Source organism: Mobula birostris, chromosome X (genome assembly GCF_030028105.1).
Source record: "Mobula birostris isolate sMobBir1 chromosome X, sMobBir1.hap1, whole genome shotgun sequence".
Taxonomy (NCBI): domain Eukaryota; kingdom Metazoa; phylum Chordata; class Chondrichthyes; order Myliobatiformes; family Myliobatidae; genus Mobula; species Mobula birostris.
Genome location: NC_092402.1, coordinates 11,767,463 through 11,785,353, shown reverse-complemented (window position 1 = coordinate 11,785,353; position 17,891 = coordinate 11,767,463). Strand labels below are relative to the sequence as shown.

Sequence of the window (17,891 nt, the reverse complement as noted above, 5' to 3'; positions counted from 1 at the left end):
ACGCACAGCAGACTCTGCACTCCCGCCGGGTATTTCGTTGGAGTCGGATGTAGTCCAATTTATTGTCCAGGGAGCGGACACTGGAGAGCAGAATGGACAGGAAGCCGGCCGGCTAGGGTTTGCTTTTTGCCTGGCACGGACTCCTGCCTGTTCACCTCACTTCCGCTTCCTCACACACTGCTTACGACGTCCCCACCTCTGGCCACCGGCATCAGGCAACTCTGAGGACTGTAGGCCTGGCTCCCCTCAGCAAGCCAAGGTCGCGTCATTTAACCAGCAGGTCTTCATGAAGGCTTGTTTTTGAGCGATCCCTGTATTGCAGCAGTATCTGGCGATGGTAGATAGTCGCTCTGTTATCCTTGTGCTCTAATCAAAAATTGTGCCTTAAAATTAAATTTAAAAATTAAATTAAAGTAGCACCAGATCCGAAAGGCCGCTGCTGTTGTGCGCGCCGTGCCTCCTGCCAATCAGCCACTGCTTTATCCATGCTAGAATCTTTCCTGTAATACCAAGGGCTCGTAACTTGTTAAGAAACCTCATGTGCGGCACCTTGTCAAAGACACGACAAGCTCCTTCACCCAGAGAGGTTTTTCCCCTCCCTAAACCCCTCAGATCAATTGTAATTGGATTATCATTGTCATGTGTACCAAGATATAGTAAAAATTGTGTGTTTCTATGTTGCTGCCCTCACGAGTCCACTGAGGCTCGACAAAAGAAGAATGTTAACAGGATTCAGAGTGCAGTGGCGGGGTGAGAAAGATATCTACCAAAGGAGGTGTAAGGTGCTCCCTCTGTCCGCTAGCCTGCAGGTCACCCTTGGGCAAGGTGTAGCACCTGCTTAGATCACCCCCACACCCCCACCAATGATCAGGGTCACGTGAAGCCATGGGATCAGGTGGTGGACGGTCGTACGAGCAGCCGGTGCAGATCACAAGTCCTGGTTATGTGACCACTGACACCAGGCGGACAGTCTCTGAAGATTATTGATCGTGGCTGGGGTCACCCGTCTTATAAAGACACTGCCCGGAAGAAGGCAATGGCAAACCACTTCTGTAGAAAAAATTGCCAAGAACAATCATGGTCATGGAAAGACTGTGCTCACCCACGTCGTATGTCACGGCGCATAATGATGACGTCACACGAAATGGCACATAATGATGATGACAGTGATGGTATAGTGTTAGTTACAGTGAAGGTGCAAAGGAGGCAGACAAATCAAGTGCAAAGATTCTGGCAAGGTAGATTGAGAGATCAAGAGCTCATCTTTAGCGTTTGAGATGTCCAGCAGGAGAGAAGTTGTCTTTCAGCCTGGTTAAGACCATAAAACATTCAAATTTATTCATCAGGGGTACATTGAAACATACAGTGAAATGTGTCATTTGCATTAACAACCTAAGGTTGTAAACAAAAACCAGCGTCCACTCCTTTCCTCCGTCTTCACGTCCCGCTGCCTGTGGCAAGCAGCCAACGTTATCAAGGCCCCCTTGCTCCTTGTTCATTGTCTCTCCTGCCCCTCTCCCACTGGACAGAAGACGCAAAAGCTTAAGAAGACATCCAAGCCGGTGGGTTGTGCCTGTGATGGAGCTGGCTAAGTTTACAACTGACGGCAGCCTCTGGCGACCCTGTGCACCAGAGGGGGCCAGGTGTAAGTGGGAATGCAGAAGTTACAGTAAGATCAGCCATGTTCTCCGTAGAGATTAGCACGACAATATTAAAGCTCGGGGCATCGGAGTTCAGAGTTCAATTCTGGTGTCCTCTGTAAGGAGTTTGTACGTTCCTTCCTGTGACTGTGTGGGTTTCCTCCGGGTGCTCCAGTTTCCATCCACAGTCCAAAGACATACCAATTAGTAGGTTAATTAATCATTGTAAATTGTCCTGTGATTAGGCTAGGGTTAAATAGGTGAGTTGCTGGTCAGTGCAGCTCGTTGGGTTTCAGTGCTTGTTTTGTCTATTCTGAATAGCTACAGGGGTCAAATATGTCTGCTTATGTGTTTATATCAATCTTGCTTTAAGTGGGATGTCTGTTAGCTCTTGTTACTCTGAATTCATGGAGTCAATGGAACCATACAGCAGAGAAACAGGCCATATTCAACCCATCGTGTCTATGGTAGCCATCTGTACCCTGGAGAATCGAGTGCTTGACATTACATTACATGTTGCAACTGTTGCATCTCTGTTTAATTTCTGATCTTTAGGGTTCTTCTGGCAGTCAGGAATGATGAGTAGTCTTCATTCCAAGATTTCAGTTTAACTTAGAGTGCAAATAAACATACAAGTACTGAGCAAACTATATAAAGAACTGGGAAATGATGCTAAGAGTTGAATGGATGGGAAGACAAAGGAATAAAGAAGAATGCAAGGTGACGCCTCTGAAAAATCTTACCGTTTTTTTAATGAGATAAGGAAAATTCCTCAGATAGGAATAAACTAGTTATTAGACTACATAATTAAAACAATTACATCATACGGGTAATGTGCCAATGGACTTTGTCAATGAAAAATGAGAAAGGTGATAAACTGTTAGTTTAGCTGCTATACTGCTTTCTGCCAATGAGTGTGAAAAGTACAAATCTTATTGAAAAAACAGTGGTTTCCAATATGAGTATCTGCCTCTACAACCTCCTTGGGCAGTGCGTTCCTGCCTACAGGCAGCAGTATTCACTGTATGAGAAAAGATCCCCTTCAGATCCTATTTAAACCTCCTACCTCTCACCTTAAACACAACAGATTCTGCAGATGCTGAACTTCTTGAGCAACACTCACAAAATGCTGGAGGTCAGGCAGCATCTATGGAGAGGGATAAACTTTGAGTGGTCTGGGCCAAAACCCTTCATCAGGACTTGACAGAGAGAAGCAAGGTGGCAAAAAGAGAATGTGTAATGGCCTCAGTAAACAGGGTTATTCTCTAATGATTACCACTGGAGCTTGGTGAATGTGGTCCATAGTCTCTCCATTGATCAGGTTTGACTGTGGATGTTGTGTCCCAGCTGTCTATGCAAGCCTGGGCAGTACGATATGGGGAGCAAGCTGTTGCCCGTGTAGCAGGCTCCCCCTCTCCACACAGCTGATGAACCCAAAGGAACGGCAGAGACCGATACAGTTTGATACCAGCGGTGTCTCAGGAGTCGTTAGTCAGCATTGAACTCAACGTAGGACTGCCTTAGGGACTCCAGCTCCGCATTCTCCCCCTCGGGGGTTCACTCCCAAAACCTTCCCCATGAGTAGCCGCGAGGCAGCGGAGGTTTGAGATCAGAGTTTTCCTTCTCCTAGATGAGCTGCCAACCACGGCTGATGAGCCCCATCTGGCCAAAGCGACTGGTTTTAAGGCACCAATAACCCGCCTTTGCCCCTTCCCCTGTCAGCAGAAAGAGTTCCACTGGGATTAGTGGATAAGCCACAGGTGAAGGCCAGGAGCTGGACTTGGTTGTCAGAGGCTGTTTGAGACGCACGCCATTGGGAGCATTTAATAGATAATGGGAGCTCGTCCCCATTACCACCCCCGGCTATAACACCCTTAAGCAACCGATGTTCCTTAACATTGTATAATAGCACGGAAGAACTATTTGATGTTTTTGGTGTCGGAGTGGTGCTGGACATTTTCTGCTTTCTTCTTTCTGGTGAGAGAGGAAAGCAGAAGAGGTGTAGCTCTACACTGACACCAAGAACTTCAAATTGTTCGTCAGTACTATGAAGGCAATCTACAGACCGCATGCACCACGGACCACACCTCTCCTGTCATCAGGTGGCACAACCTTGCTCAGAGGGGAAGAACAGCATCAACACTTCACCAACCTGCTCAACAGTCCCTCTGCTGTAGACCAGCAGGAACCTTTGGTTGACATACTCATACGTCGTGTGAGGTGAAGAAAGCCATTCTCTGAAAAATCTGCCCAAGGCAGGACGGAACCGCTGCCGAGATCTTCAAGTCAGCAGGTCCAGTTGCAAGTGAAGCCTTCCGCAGCATTCTTACGGTCATCTGGGAAGAAGAATACATGTCTAAAGTCTTTAAGGATGCTACAATCTCCCCACTCTTCAAAGACAAGGGAAGCAGAGCTGACTATAGTAACGACTGAGGTATCTCCCTCTTGTCCATTGCCGGGTAGGTTCGAACTTTGAATAGTTGTCAATGCCCTGTCACCATCATATCAGAAGAGAAGCCTCAGACACAGTGGGGTTGGAAATGGGCTGAAAAATGGCAGATGGAGTTTAATACAGACAAGTGTGAGGTATTGCACGTTGGAAGGACAAACCAACGTAGAACATACAGGGTTAATGGTAAGGCACTGAGGAGTGCAGTAGAACAGAGGGATCTGGGAATACAGATACAAAATTCCCTAAAAGTGGCGTCACAGGTAGATAGGGTCATAAAGAGAGCTTTTGGTACATTGGCCTTTATTAATCAAAGTATTGAGTATAAGAGCTGGAATGTTATGATGAGGTTGTATAAGGCATTGGTGAGGCCGAATCTGGAGTATTGTGTTCAGTTTTGGTCACCAAATTACAGGAAGGATATAAATAAGGTTGAAAGAGTGCAGAGAAGGTTTACAAGGATGTTGCCGGGACTTGAGAAACTCAGTTACAGAGAAAGGTTGAATAGGTTGGGACTTTATTCCCTGGAGCGTAGAAGAATGAGGGGAGATTTGATAGAGGTATATAAAATTATGATGGGTATAGATAGAGTGAATGCAAGCAGGCTTTTTCCACTGAGGCAAGGGGAGAAAAAAACCAGAGGACATGGGTTAAGGGTGGGGAGGGAAAAGTTTAAAGGGAACATTAGCGGGGGCTTCTTCACACAGAGAGTGGTGGGAGTGTGGAATGAGCTGCCAGACGAGGTGGTAAATGTGGGTTCTGTTTGAACATTTAAGAATAAATTGGACAGATACATGGATGGGAGGTGTATGGAGGGATATGGTCCGTGTGCAGGTCAGTGGGACTAGGCAGAAAATGGTTCAGCACAGCCAAGAAGGGCCAAAAGGCCTGTTTCTGTGCTGTAGTTTTTCTATGGTTTCTATGGTTTTCTATGGGTTTTTGCTTGGGTCACAGCATTTTTTATTTAGAGATAAACCCCGAATAAGCCCTTCCGGTCCTTCGAGCCGCGCCGCCAGCAAGCCCTCGATTTAACCCCGGACTAATCACAGGACAATTTACAATGACCAATTAACCTATCAATCAGTACGTCTGCAGACTGTGGGAGGAAACTGGAGCACTTGGAGGAAACCCATACCGAACAAACTCCTTATAGAGGATGCTGGGATTGAACTGTGAACTCCAACACCCTGAGCTGTCATAACGTTACTGTGACCCAAAATCAATACTACTGATCAGGTCCCGGAAATGTGCACAGAACAAAATGTGAACGTATATGCCATGTTCATAGATCTAACCAAAGTGTTTGACACGGTCACCAGGGAAGCACTGTGGGTGGTATTGTCGAAGCTGCCATTCCCCTGCAGATTTCTCCTCATTTGCCTCTTTTGTGACGGAGAAGCTTTAGGGCCATTCAACATTTCAAACCGTGTGGTGCAAGCGTGTGCCTTGGCCCTGTGCTTTTCAATCTATTCTTCACATGCTGAAGCACGCCGTCAGACAAACTTGATGGATCACTCTTTGACCGGCATCATCTGAATGCTAAGTTGAGGACGACTGAAAAGCTCATCCTTGAAGTACTCTATGCTGTTAACTGTGCAGTCTGATCTCCAACTCATTGCCTACAACCCAGATCAGTGTCAGGTGGTTCATTTTGGTAGGTCAAATATGATGGCAGAGTGTAGTATGAATGGTAAGACTCTTGGCAGTGTGGAGGATCAGAGGGATCTTGGAGTCCGAGTCCATAGGACACTCAAAGCTGCTACGCAGGTTGACTCTGTGGTTGAGAAGGCGTACGGTGCATTGGCCTTCATCAATCATGGGATTGAGTTTAGGAGCTGAGAGGTAATGTTACAGCTATTTAGGACCCTGGTCAGACCCCACTTGGAGGTCTGTGCTCAGTTCTGGTCGCCTCACTACAGGAAGGATGTGAAAGCCATAGAACAGGTGCAGAGGAGATTTACAAGGATGTTGCCTGGATTGGGGAGAATGCCTTATGAGAATAGGTTGAGTGAACTCGGCCTTTTCTCCTTGGAGCGACAGAGGATGAGAGGTGACCGGATAGAGGTGTATAAGATGATGAGAAGCATTGATCGTGTGGATAGTCAGAGGCTTTTTCCCAGGGCAGAAATGGCTAGCACAAGAGGGCACAGTTGTAAGGTGCTTAGAAGTAGGTACAGAGGAGATATCAGGGGTAAGTTTTTATTCAGAGAGTGGTGAGTGTGTGGAATGGGCTGCCAGCGATGGTGGTGGAGGTGGAAGTGATAGAGTCTTTTAAGAGACTCCTGGATAGGTACATGGAGCTCAGAAAAATAGAGGGCTATGGGTAACCTTAGGTAATTTCTCAGATAAGGACGTGTTCGGCACAGCTTTGTGGGTCGAAGGGCCTGTATTGTGCTGTAGGTTTTCTATGTTTCTGTGTTTTCTAACTTTGGCCTCAACACCAGCCTGGTAAAGATGGAATTCCTATTTCACTCTTCTCCTCGATCTGCTGTTGCCCCGCCCTTCATTACAATCAAGGGAGCAAGATTGAATATGGTGGATGAGTTCAGGTACCTCGACAGCATCGTCCCTAGTGATGGCTCCTTGGAAATCAATGAAAAGCCAGCCCAAACTTTGTGGTTGAAGCAGCACAACCATCAAAAAAGCTCAAGGTGTACAATGCTGTTATTGTTAGCAGTCTCATTCATGGCTATGAAGCATGGACTGTTTACAGAAGGCATGTCAGACAGCTAGAGTGCTTCCACATTCAGAGCCTGAAGTCCATCTGCTGGCAGGACCAAGTCACAAAGCTGGAAGCCCTCGACAGAGCCGTGGTCCTCAAAGCTCAGCTTCAATGGACAGTGTGTTTTTAATATTTCAGTAATATTGTAAATATAGTGTTTGAATAAGCATTCTTTGCTGCTTATATAATTTATATCTCCAGGCGGGAGGAGAAGATGGCGGCGCGATGCAACGCGCACAGCTCTCCGGTGAAATGATATCGTATTTGTAAGTAGGATGCCGTGCACAATTCTGATTTGATGGAGACAGACGTGAGAAGCACAGAGGAACATCTGGAGAAATTTCTGAAATGCCCGGTTCGCTGCCACTGTTACTGTGCGATCGAGAATCTTTGCCTGCTGCTGGCGACCGGGACTGGGATAGAAAAGTTCAGCAGAGATGGTGCTCGGTACTCGGTGTCGGAGGGCTGATCAGAGGCTCGAAGTTTTCGGACAACTCAGAGTCGGACTGTGGTCGGGCATGGCAGGGAGAGTTTTCTTCCTTCTCCCGTCTGCGTGAGATGTGGGACTTTCGAGAGACTTTGAACTTTTTTACTGTGCTCATGGCCTGTTCTTCATCAAGTTATGGTATTGTTGCACTGTTGTAACTATATGTTATAATTATGTGGTTTTTGTTAGTTTTTCAGTCTTGGTCTGTCCTGTGTTTTGTGATATCACACTGGAGGAATATTGTATTATTTCTTAATGCATGCATTACTAAATGACAATAAAAGAGGACTGCATGTCCTCATAACCTAATCTAATCTAGTACTAATATTAAGGGTTATATGTAAAAGTACGTGAATGACATACGTCATTACGCCACTGCGTCATATGTGCGCGCCTCACAAAACCTGCAACAGTAATTCCTCCCTCTGACTCAGGACTCACTGAGAACGAGCTTGCTGCTCAAGACTTGGACTCCACAGCCACCTCCAGGTCCATAACGAATGAGATGCACAAGAACGACCACCATCATCAGACATGATGGTTGACCATTAACCTGCTACCGAAAACACGGAGTTTGTAGCTTCACGCTGTCACTAAATTGGCATTGCATTTCCAATGTTGCAAATCAAAAGTGCAAGAGATTCTGCAGAGGCTGGAAATCCAAAGCAACTCGCAAAAAAATGCTGGAGGAACTCAGCATCTACAGAGAGAAATAAACAGTCGATGTTTCAGGACGACACCCTTCATCAGGACTGGCCTGATCCTTTGGAATTGAATACAATCTTTGGACTCACTTTCAACTCATGTTCTCAGTATTATTTATTTATTTATTTAGAACTTTGAACTTATTATTTATTTTTGTATTTGCACTATTTGTCAGTCCTTGTGTGTAGTTTTACATTGATTCTATTGTATTCCTTTGTTCTGTTGTGAATGCCTTCAAGAAAATTAATCTCAGGGTAATATTTGGTGACATATACAGTGTCTATAAAAAGTATTCATGCCCCCACCCTTGGAAGTTTTCATGTTTTATTGTTTTACAACATTGATTAACAGTGACTTCATTTGGCTTTTTTTTGACACTGATCAACAGAAAAGAACTCCTTCATGTCAAAGTGAAAACAGATCTCTACAAAGTGATCTAAATTAATTACAAATATAAAAAACAAAATAATTGATTGAATTAGTATTCATCCCCTTTAATATGACACACCAAATCATCACTGGTGCAGCTAATTGGTTTTAGAAGTCACATCATTAGTTAAATGGAGATCACTGTGTGCAGTCAAGGTGTTTCAATTGATTGTAGTGAAAATACACCTGTATCTGGAAGGTCCAACTGCTGGTGAGTCGGTATCCTGGCAAAAACTACACCATGAAGACAAAAGAACACACCAAGCAACTCCGTGAAAAGGTTATTGAAAAGCACAAGTCAGGAGATGGATACAAGAAAATTTCCAAGTCACTGAATATCCCTTGGAGTACAGTTAAATCAATCACTAAGAAATGAAAAGGATATGGCACAGCTGTAAATCTGCCTAGAGCAGGCCGTCCTCAAAAACTGAGTGACTGTGCAAGAGGGGGACTAGTGAGGAGGGCCACCACGAGACCTATGACCACTCTGGAGGAGTTACAAGCTTCAGTGGCTGAGATGGGAGAGATTGTGCATACAACAACTGTTGCCCAGGTGCTTCACCAGTCACAGCTTTATGGGAGAGTGGCAGAGAAAGCCACTGTTGGAAAAAAACTCACATGAAATCTCAGCTCGAGTTTGCCAGAAGGCCTGTGGGAGATTCTGAAGTCATCTGGAAGAAGGTTCTTTGTTTTGATGAAACCAAAATTGAGCTTTTTGACCATCAGACTAAATGCTATATGTTTGGCATAAGCCAAACACTGCACATCATCAAAAACACACCACCCCTACTGTGAAGCATGGTGGTGGCTGCATCATGCTGTGGGGATGCTTCACTGTAACAGGCCCTGGAAGGCTTGTGAAGGTAGAGGGTAAAATGAATGCAGCAAAATACAGGGAAATCCAGGAGGAAAACCTGATGCAGTCTGCAAGAGAACTGTGACTTGGGAGAAGATTTGTTTCCCAGCAAGACAATGACCCCAAGCATAAAGCTAAAGCTACACAGGAATGGCTTAAAAACAACAAAGTTAATGTCCTGGTGTGGCCAAGTCAGAGTCCAGACCTCAATCCAATTGAGAATTTGCGGCTGGACTTGAAAAGGGCTGTTCACTCACAATCCCCATGCAATCTGACAGAGTTTGAGCAATTTTGTAAAGAAGAATGGGTAAAAATTGCAGTGTCCAGATGTGCAAAGCTGATACAGACCTATCCGTGCTGACTCATAGAAACAGAGAAAACCTACAGCACAATACAGGCCCTTCGGCCCACAAAGCTGTGCCGAACATGTCCTTACCTTAGAACTTCCTCGGGTTACCCATAGATCTCTATTTTTCTAAGCTTCATGTACCTATCCAGGAATCTCTTAAAGACCCTATCGTATCCACCTCCACCATCGCCGGCAGCCCATCGACTCAAGGCTGTAATTGTTAACAAAAATGCATCTACTGAATACTGACTTGAAGGGGTGAGTAATTATGCAATCAATTACTTTGTTTTATATTTGTAATTAATTTAGATTACTTCGTAGAGATCTGTTTTCACTTTGACACAAAAGTCTTTTTCTGTTGATCAGTATGAAAAAAACAAATGAAGTCATTGTGATTCAATGTTGTAAAACAATAAAACATGAAAGCCTCCAAGGGAGTATGTATCAGTGCCTTTTCATAGGCACTGATACATACTTCAATAATGAAAATTTACTTTGAACTTTGGCCTGGGTGGTGGGGCTCTTTAATGATAGGTGCCTCCCCATCTTCAGGCCTATTGAAGGTGTCCTCAATGCTGGGGAGAGTAGTGCCCATGATGGAGACAGCTGATTTTACCTCTTAACTTTTTCTGATCCTGTGTTGTGGCCCCCAACCAACTAGTTAATCAAGCTCCACACATCAAAGTTGCTGGTGAACGCAGCAGGCCAGGCAGCATCTCTAGGAAGAGGTACAGTCGACATTTCAGGCCGAGACCCTTTGTCAGGACTAACTGAAAGAAGAGTTAGTAAGAGATTTGAAAGTGGGAGGGGGAGATCAGAAATGATAGGAGACAGGAGGGGGAGAGATGGAGCCAAGAGCTGGACAGGTGATTGGCAAAAGGGATATGAGGCTGGAGAAGGGAGAGGACCGCGGGACGGGAGGCCTAGGGAGAAAGAAAGTGGGAGGGGAGCGCCAGGGGAAGACACCGTGAGAGGGACAGAGGGAGAAAAAAGAGAGAAAGAGGGGGAAAAAATAATAAATAACTAAATAAGGAATGGGGCAAGGGATGGGTGGCCTCCAGCCTGGTGGTGTGGGCATTGACTTCTCTGACTTCCGTTAATGCCCCTCCTCCCCTTCTTGCCCCCTCCCTTATTTAGTTATTTATTATTTTTTCCCCTCTCTTTCTTTTTTTCTCCCTCTGTCCCTCTCACGGTGTCTTCCTCTGGTGCTCCCCTCCCCCTTTCTTTCTCCCTAGGCCTCCCATCCCGCGGTCCTCTCCCTTCTCCAGCCTTCTGTCCCTTTTGCCAATCACCTGTCCAGCTCTTGGCTCCATCCCTCCCCCTCCTGTCTTCTCCTATCATTTCGGATCTCCCCCTCCCCCTCCAACTTTCAAATCCCTTACTCACTCTTCCTTCAGTTAGTCCTGACGAAGGGTCTCGGCCTGAAACGTCGACTGTACCTCTTCCTAGAGATGCTGTCTGGCCTGTTGTGTTCACCAGCAACTTTGATGTGTGTGGCTTGAAATTCCAGCATCTGCAGAATTCCTCATGTTTGCGTAGTTAATCAGGCATGCTGTTAGAATGTTCTCCACGGTTCACATGTAGATTTTCCCCAGATGGCAGGCTGGGTGTGTCAAAGCTCTGTGATTGTGCCTGCTTCTATTATTGAGAAAGGAATCAAAAATTCTTAAGGGAGTTGAAACAAAGAGGGGTTAAGAAGACCAAACGACTGCAACCTGTAAATATTGAGACACCCCTGTGAAGGCTTATTTGATGCCCAGCCTAGAAATGAGCCATGAAAACCTGGAGGGCTTTGCAAAGTACTTGGAGGGCGTATCAGCGTTGCAGAAAAATAATAACTTTGAGTCCTGATAAGAGTCTCGTCTCAAAATGTTGACTCTTTATTCCTCCTGCTGCTTGACCTGTTGAGTTCCTCCAGAATTTTACGTGTGTTGCTCTGGATTTCCAGCATCTGCAGCATCTCATGTATTCATGACCTATCTACCCCACCCTCTCGTGATCTTCCATCAGTTCATTGAGATTCTGCTCCTTGCTGGCATTTACGCCTGCAGCTGGGGCTCCCAAGCATCTCATTCCTTGATCAACTAGCTCAGTGGGTGAAGATCCCATGGCCCTTGCTCTCCCCCTGGTGGCCTGTTGAGTAAAATCACCTCAGCTGAACAAATCAGAGTCCTGGTCCCACTGGGGTCTGCTCTGAGCCAGGGTGTGGTGTAAGACAAAGGTTGGTCCATGTATTCCACTACTGGAGGGGACCAGACAGAGAGGTGAACATTCCCAGAGTCCCTGCTCTTAATTGAATCTGGCCATATGCACTCGGTAAAACTCATGGATACAGCAACTTGGACATGGCGAAGCATTGGGACCAATGGTGTGAACCCCAGGGTCCTGAAGGAGTGTGCTGAGCAGGACTGTGGAGTTCTCCAGCACATTTTCAACCTGAGTCTCAGCCTGGAAAAGGACCTGACTGAGTGGAAAACATCATGTCTGGTCCCAGTACCCAAGAAGAGCCAACCGAAAGTCCTGAATGACTACTGTCCAATGGTCTTGACCTCACACAGTATGAAGACCCTAGAGAGGCTGGTCCTGGAATCACCTCCAACCCCTGGTCAGATCAGCCCTTGATCCCCTGCAGTTTGCCTACCAGCAGCACACTGGAGTTGACGATGCTGTCGTCTGCCTGCTGAACAGAGCCTTCTCCTATTTGGACAAGCAGGGCAGCACTGAGGATCATGATTTTTGATTTCTCAAGTGCCTTCAATACCATATAGCTCTCATTGCTGGGGGGGAAAAGCTCCGTTCAATGCAGATTGGCACTTCCATTGTATCCTGGATAACGGACTACCTGACTGGCAGACCACAGTTTGTGTGGTTTCAGAGCTGTGTGTTAGACAAGACTATAAGCAGCACTGGGGTCCCAGAGGGACTATATTGGCTCCCTTCCTGTTCACCCTGTATACCTCGGACACTGAGATACAACACCGAGTCATGTCATCTGCAGAAATTCCCCGATGACTCAGCAATAGCTGGGTGTGTAAAGGGAGGGTGGGAGGATGAATACAGGGTCCTGGTGGAGGACTTTGTCAAATGGTGCTAGCTGAATCATCTGCAGCTCAACATCAGTCAGACAAAGGAGATGGTGATGGACTTTAGGAAGACTGAGCCTGCACTGCTCCCCGTTACTATTGATGGTGAGGATGTGGATGTGGTGAGGACCTACACGTACCTGGGGGTGCACCTGGATGACAGATTTAAGTGGAGCACCAACACAGAGTCTGTGTACAAAAAGGGCCAGAGTCACCTCTACTTCCTGAGGAGACTGAGGTCCTTTGGAGTATGCAGGCCTCTCCTTCACACGTTCTACCAGTCTGTTGTCATTAGTACAATCTTCTACACGGTGGTGTGCTGGGGCAATGGCATCAACACGGGTGATGCCGACAGGCTCAAACTGATTTTAAAGGCTGGCTCTGTTATAGGAGTCAAACTGGACACACTGGAGGCTGTGGTGGAACAAAGGACCCTACGGAAAATCCTGGCAATTCTGGACAATGTTTCTCACCCTCTGCATGTCACCTTGGCTGAACAGAGGAGCACTTTCAGTAACAGACTGAGACAACTGTGCTGCTCTAAAGAGCACGATATGAGGTCATTCTTACCCTGGGCCATTAGACTCCGTAATGAGTCAACCTATAGCTGGGGAGGTGATGGCCCCTCCTGGTAGGCTGTTTGTGGTAATTTATTTATTTCTTTAAAAAATTCTTTCCACTTCTCTTCTAATATTTATATCTATGCACTTGTAACACTACTGTGACCCTGTAATTTCCTTTGGGACCAATGAAGTATCTATCTAAACACAAGAGATTTGGCAGATGCTGGAAATCTTTAGGAACACACACAAAACACAGGAGAAACTCAGCAGGTCAGGCTGCATTTAGGAGGGGAATAAACAGTCGACATTTCGAGCCAAGATACTTCATCGGCGCTGGAGAGTAAGGGGGAAGACGCCGGAACAGGAAGGTCGGGGGAGAAGAGGGGTACAAGCTAGTCATCGGTGAGACCAAGTGAGGGGGAAGGGTGGCGCATGGGGGAGAGGCGGTGCGGTGAGAAGCAGGAAGGGGATAGGAGGGAGAGGCCTGCCCAACATCTGACTATGGATGTCTTGCGTCCACATCGCTGGACTTTGAATGCAGAGTGGAGGCTTAGACTCTGGCCCAAGCCCCTGTCCCAAACCCCCATAGATGCTGTCCGGTCTGCTGAGTTCCTCCAGCATTTCGCGTGTGTTCCTCCAGATTTCCAGCATCTGCAGAGGTGTGTGTGTGTGGTTGATGACACAGGGCAGCTCACTCTTTCCCTCCTCGCAGCAGGAGTAACGTTCCGATGTTTCTCCTTGCAGATCGCTCCTGCGGAAAGCCCGGACACAAAACAGCGCATGGTGATCATCACAGGGCTACCTGAGGCCCAGTTTAAGGTAAAAGGCACCACCTGCCACCTGGAGAGGGAGGGAAGATTACACTTCCAGGCTGGGTGCTAGTTTACAGGAGCTAGTTTACAGGTGTTTGTTCTTCTTGCCAAGTGGCTGCTGTATTAGGTACAGGAGAGGAATGCGGTGTGGTCTTCAGCTGCCATAGCCCATACATTTCCATATTTGACATGTTGTGCACTCAGAGATGCTCTTCTGCAAACCACTGTTGTAACGTGTGGTTATCTGAGTTACTGTCACCCTCCTGTCAGCTTGAACCAATCCAGCCATTCTCCTCTGACTTCTCTCATTAACAAGATGCTTTCACCCACAGTACTGCCATTCACTGGCTGTTTTTTGTACTATTCTCTGTAATCTCTAGAGACTGTACGTGAAAATCCCAGGAGATCAGCAGTTTCTGAGATACTCAAACCACCCCGTCTGGCACCAGCAATCATTCCACAGACAAAGTCACGTAGATCACAATTCCTTCCATTTCTGATGTTTGATCTGAAGAACAGTGGAACCTCCTGACTGTGCATTGGGTTCAGCCACATGACTGGCTGATCAGACATTTGCAGTTATGAGCAGATGTACAGGTGCACCTCAAAAAAGCAGGCACTGAGTGTGGTATATCAGATCACTGAGGGCATCGATAGGCACATGGATGAAAGGTAAGTAAGGGAGGGCTAAGTGGGAGGGAAAGGTTAGCTCAGGGGCTCTCAACACCTTTATATGCCACGGACCAGCACCATTAACCAAGGGGTCTGTGAACACCAGGTTGGAAACCCCTGGATTAGATTGATCTTGGAATAGTTTAAAAAGTTGGCACAGCATCATTGGCTGAAGGGTATGTACTGTGCTGTACAATTATCTGTCTGTTCTAAGACTCAGTTGTCTGTTCTTTAAGCTGACAGTTCCCAACCCAGGCCAGTTGGGTTGAAGTGATGGGATGGTTTCAGGGCAGGGTTTAGGAGTTTTTTAATGAAATAGTGGACAATTACTTCAGAAGGTCACCTGTTGCTGAGTGTTCTGATAAAGCTCTTTCGACGTGCTAGTACAGGGCAATGGGCCCAACATCCCCCTCCTCCACTGGACTGATGTATCTGTTTAGCGCGTGGTCACTTCATCCCGAGCCTGTTCCAATGCTGTGTGCGCATGGGGTATCTTCCTTGCTGTCAGTCGCTCTCCACTCCCTCCTTCGTAACCTCCTCTCCTCTCATTCTCATTCCCTATGTTCTCTTACTACCTTCCTCCTTTTTCTCCTCTCCTCTCTCTCTCTCTCTCTCTCTCCCCCTTTTTCCAACTCTCATTTCCTGACACTCTTCCTCCCTCCAACCTTTATCTGACCTCCCCCTCTCTCTTTTGCTTGTGCAGTTCCCACCTAATGACTATGCTCCTCAGCAAACCTCCTCTTTTGATACTTTTGGCCAACCTACAGGCCTGCTCCAAGCAGCAGCAGAGGGTAAACCCTCATTTTCCCGACTGAGGAAGCCGCAGTTGTTACCATAGATCCGTGCTCTGAATGCTTGTCATCACTGCGAACACATGTGCTGCAATGCTTCCTGTGGCCAAGTAGTCCGACACTCTACAAGCGTGTGAAGAATGGTGTCACAAGTGAGCAGAAACTTCTGTCGATGTCTGTCAGTGGCAGAGCTGAGAACGTTTTTTTTAATGTATCTCCGAGAGCAGGAATGGGGCCCCCTCTCGGGGTTTCACGACCAGCCATTATCCAACATGCCAAGTGCGCAGCCCAGGAGTCCAGCTTGCCTTTGGAGGCCTCAGATCTCGGGGCTCTGGAGACGGCGGATCGAAGGCCGGTGTCCCGACGGACCGGCGTGTCGTGGGAGCCAGAACATCTTTGGCCGTGTGCCCAGAGTCCTGAGATCTTTGGGGACAGAGCTTGGAAAAAGCGACACAACAGACTTTTAACATTATAAACCAGCGAGTTGTTTGTTATGTCTTACCTCTCGCTGTGAAATGGAGACATTTCTTTCTCCCTTATTATGTCGAATACCGGGTGAACGCCAAGTCTTGGGAGTACTGCACGTCTGTGTCTTTGCTGTTGCTTTGCTGCACACTTGAGTGCTCGGTGGGGTCGCCGATGCTGTTTTTTGCTGGTAGGGGGGGTTAATCATTGCTCGCTGCCGCTTACATGCGGGACGTGGGAGCTGGGGACGACCTTGAGGTTCAAACATTTAACTGTCATTCATTCTTTGGGGCACTTCTCTATTTTCATGGGTGGTTGTGAAGAAAAAGCATTTCAGGATGTATATTGTATACGTTTCTCTGAAATTAAATGTACCTTTGAAACCTTTGATTTCCACCCAAAGGTCCAGGGGCGGATCCATGGGAAGCTGAAGGAGGAGAATTTCTTTGGACCCAAGGAAGAAGTGAAACTGGAGACACACATCAAAGTTGCTGCATCAGCGGCTGGGAGAGTAATTGGCAAAGGAGGGAAAACTGTAAGTTCAAGTTCACGTTTAAACATCGTGAATACCGCCAAATGAAACAGCATTACTCTCGGGCCAAGGTGCAAAGCACAGCACACATGGCTACAAATCCAGGAAAGCATACGGTCACAAAGAAAAAGAAAGTTAAATTGGACAACTACACGGACAGGAAAGGAATGGAGGGTTATGGGCTGAGTGCAGGTCGGTGGGACTAGGTGAGAGTAGCCTTCGGCTCGGACTAGAAGGGCCGAGATGGCCTGTTTCCGTGCTGTAATTGTTATATGGTTATATGATTATAAGTAATATAGCCTGAATCCCTCTTGTGTTTAAGAGTAAGATGAGACCATTTTGTGTTGATGAAGGGTCTCGGCCCAGTTGTTACGTCTCTATTCAGCTCCACAGATGCTGCCTGACTTGCTGAATTTTGCGTGCATTAATAAACTGAAAACTCCTGGGTCTGTGCGTCACCGGGGGGGAGTTGTCATCTTGAACCACTGCAGTTGCTCTGGTGAGGGTGGCCCCCCGACCAGGTTGTTCTTGGATTGAAGGAACAGTGATGGTAATGTGCTTTCAGGTCCAGACGGTGTGCAAGTTGGAAGGGAACCATGTCCCAGGCACATGGACCATCTCACTGGGAGAGGGAAAGAAATGGTCAGATTAAAGATCAGCGTTATCTGTCACATGTACACTGGAAAACCGAAACATAGAGTTTGTGTCAATGACCAGCACAGTCCGAGGGTCTGCTGCGAGACAGCCTATAAATATTGCCATGCTTCAAGTTCAAAGTGAAATTTATTATTGGAGTACATACATGTCACCACATACAACCCTGAGATTCTTTTTCTGCGGGCATACGTAGCAAATCTCTAGAACAGTAACTGTAAACAGGATCTATAAACATCAGGAACTATAAACAAACAGTGCAAATGCAGATTTAAATAAATAGCAATAAATAACGAGCATGAAATAACCATAAGATATAGGGGCAGAAGTGGGCCGTTCGGCCCATCGAGTCTGCTTCACCATTCAATCATGGGCTGATCCAATTCTTCCAGTCATCCCCAGTCCCCTGCCTTCTCCCCATATCCTTTGATGTCCTGGCTAATCAAGAACCTATCTATCTCTGCCTTAAATACACCCAATGACTTGGCCTCTACAGCCATTCGTGGCAACAAATTCCACAGATTTACCACCCTCTGACTAAAGTAATTTCCCCACATCTCAGTTCTAAATGGACGTCCTTCAATCCTGAAGTCGTGCCCTCTTGTCCTAGACTCCCCTACCATGGGAAACAAGATTTCAGCGTCCTTAAGTGAGTGTAGCTATCCCCTTTTGTTCAAGAACC

The 17,891-nt window shown here is 46.7% G+C and overlaps 1 protein-coding gene across 1 annotated transcript in view; it reads left to right on the top strand.

Annotated features, from left to right (window-relative positions):
- igf2bp1 (insulin-like growth factor 2 mRNA binding protein 1) overlaps positions 1-17,891 on the top strand; it is a 250,578-nt gene that overhangs the window by 214,537 nt on the left and 18,150 nt on the right. The window contains exons 9-10 of the mRNA XM_072249785.1: positions 14,028-14,102; positions 16,427-16,558. Coding sequence (XP_072105886.1) covers positions 14,028-14,102; positions 16,427-16,558 — 207 coding nt within the window. The remainder of the gene's footprint in view (positions 1-14,027; positions 14,103-16,426; positions 16,559-17,891) is intronic.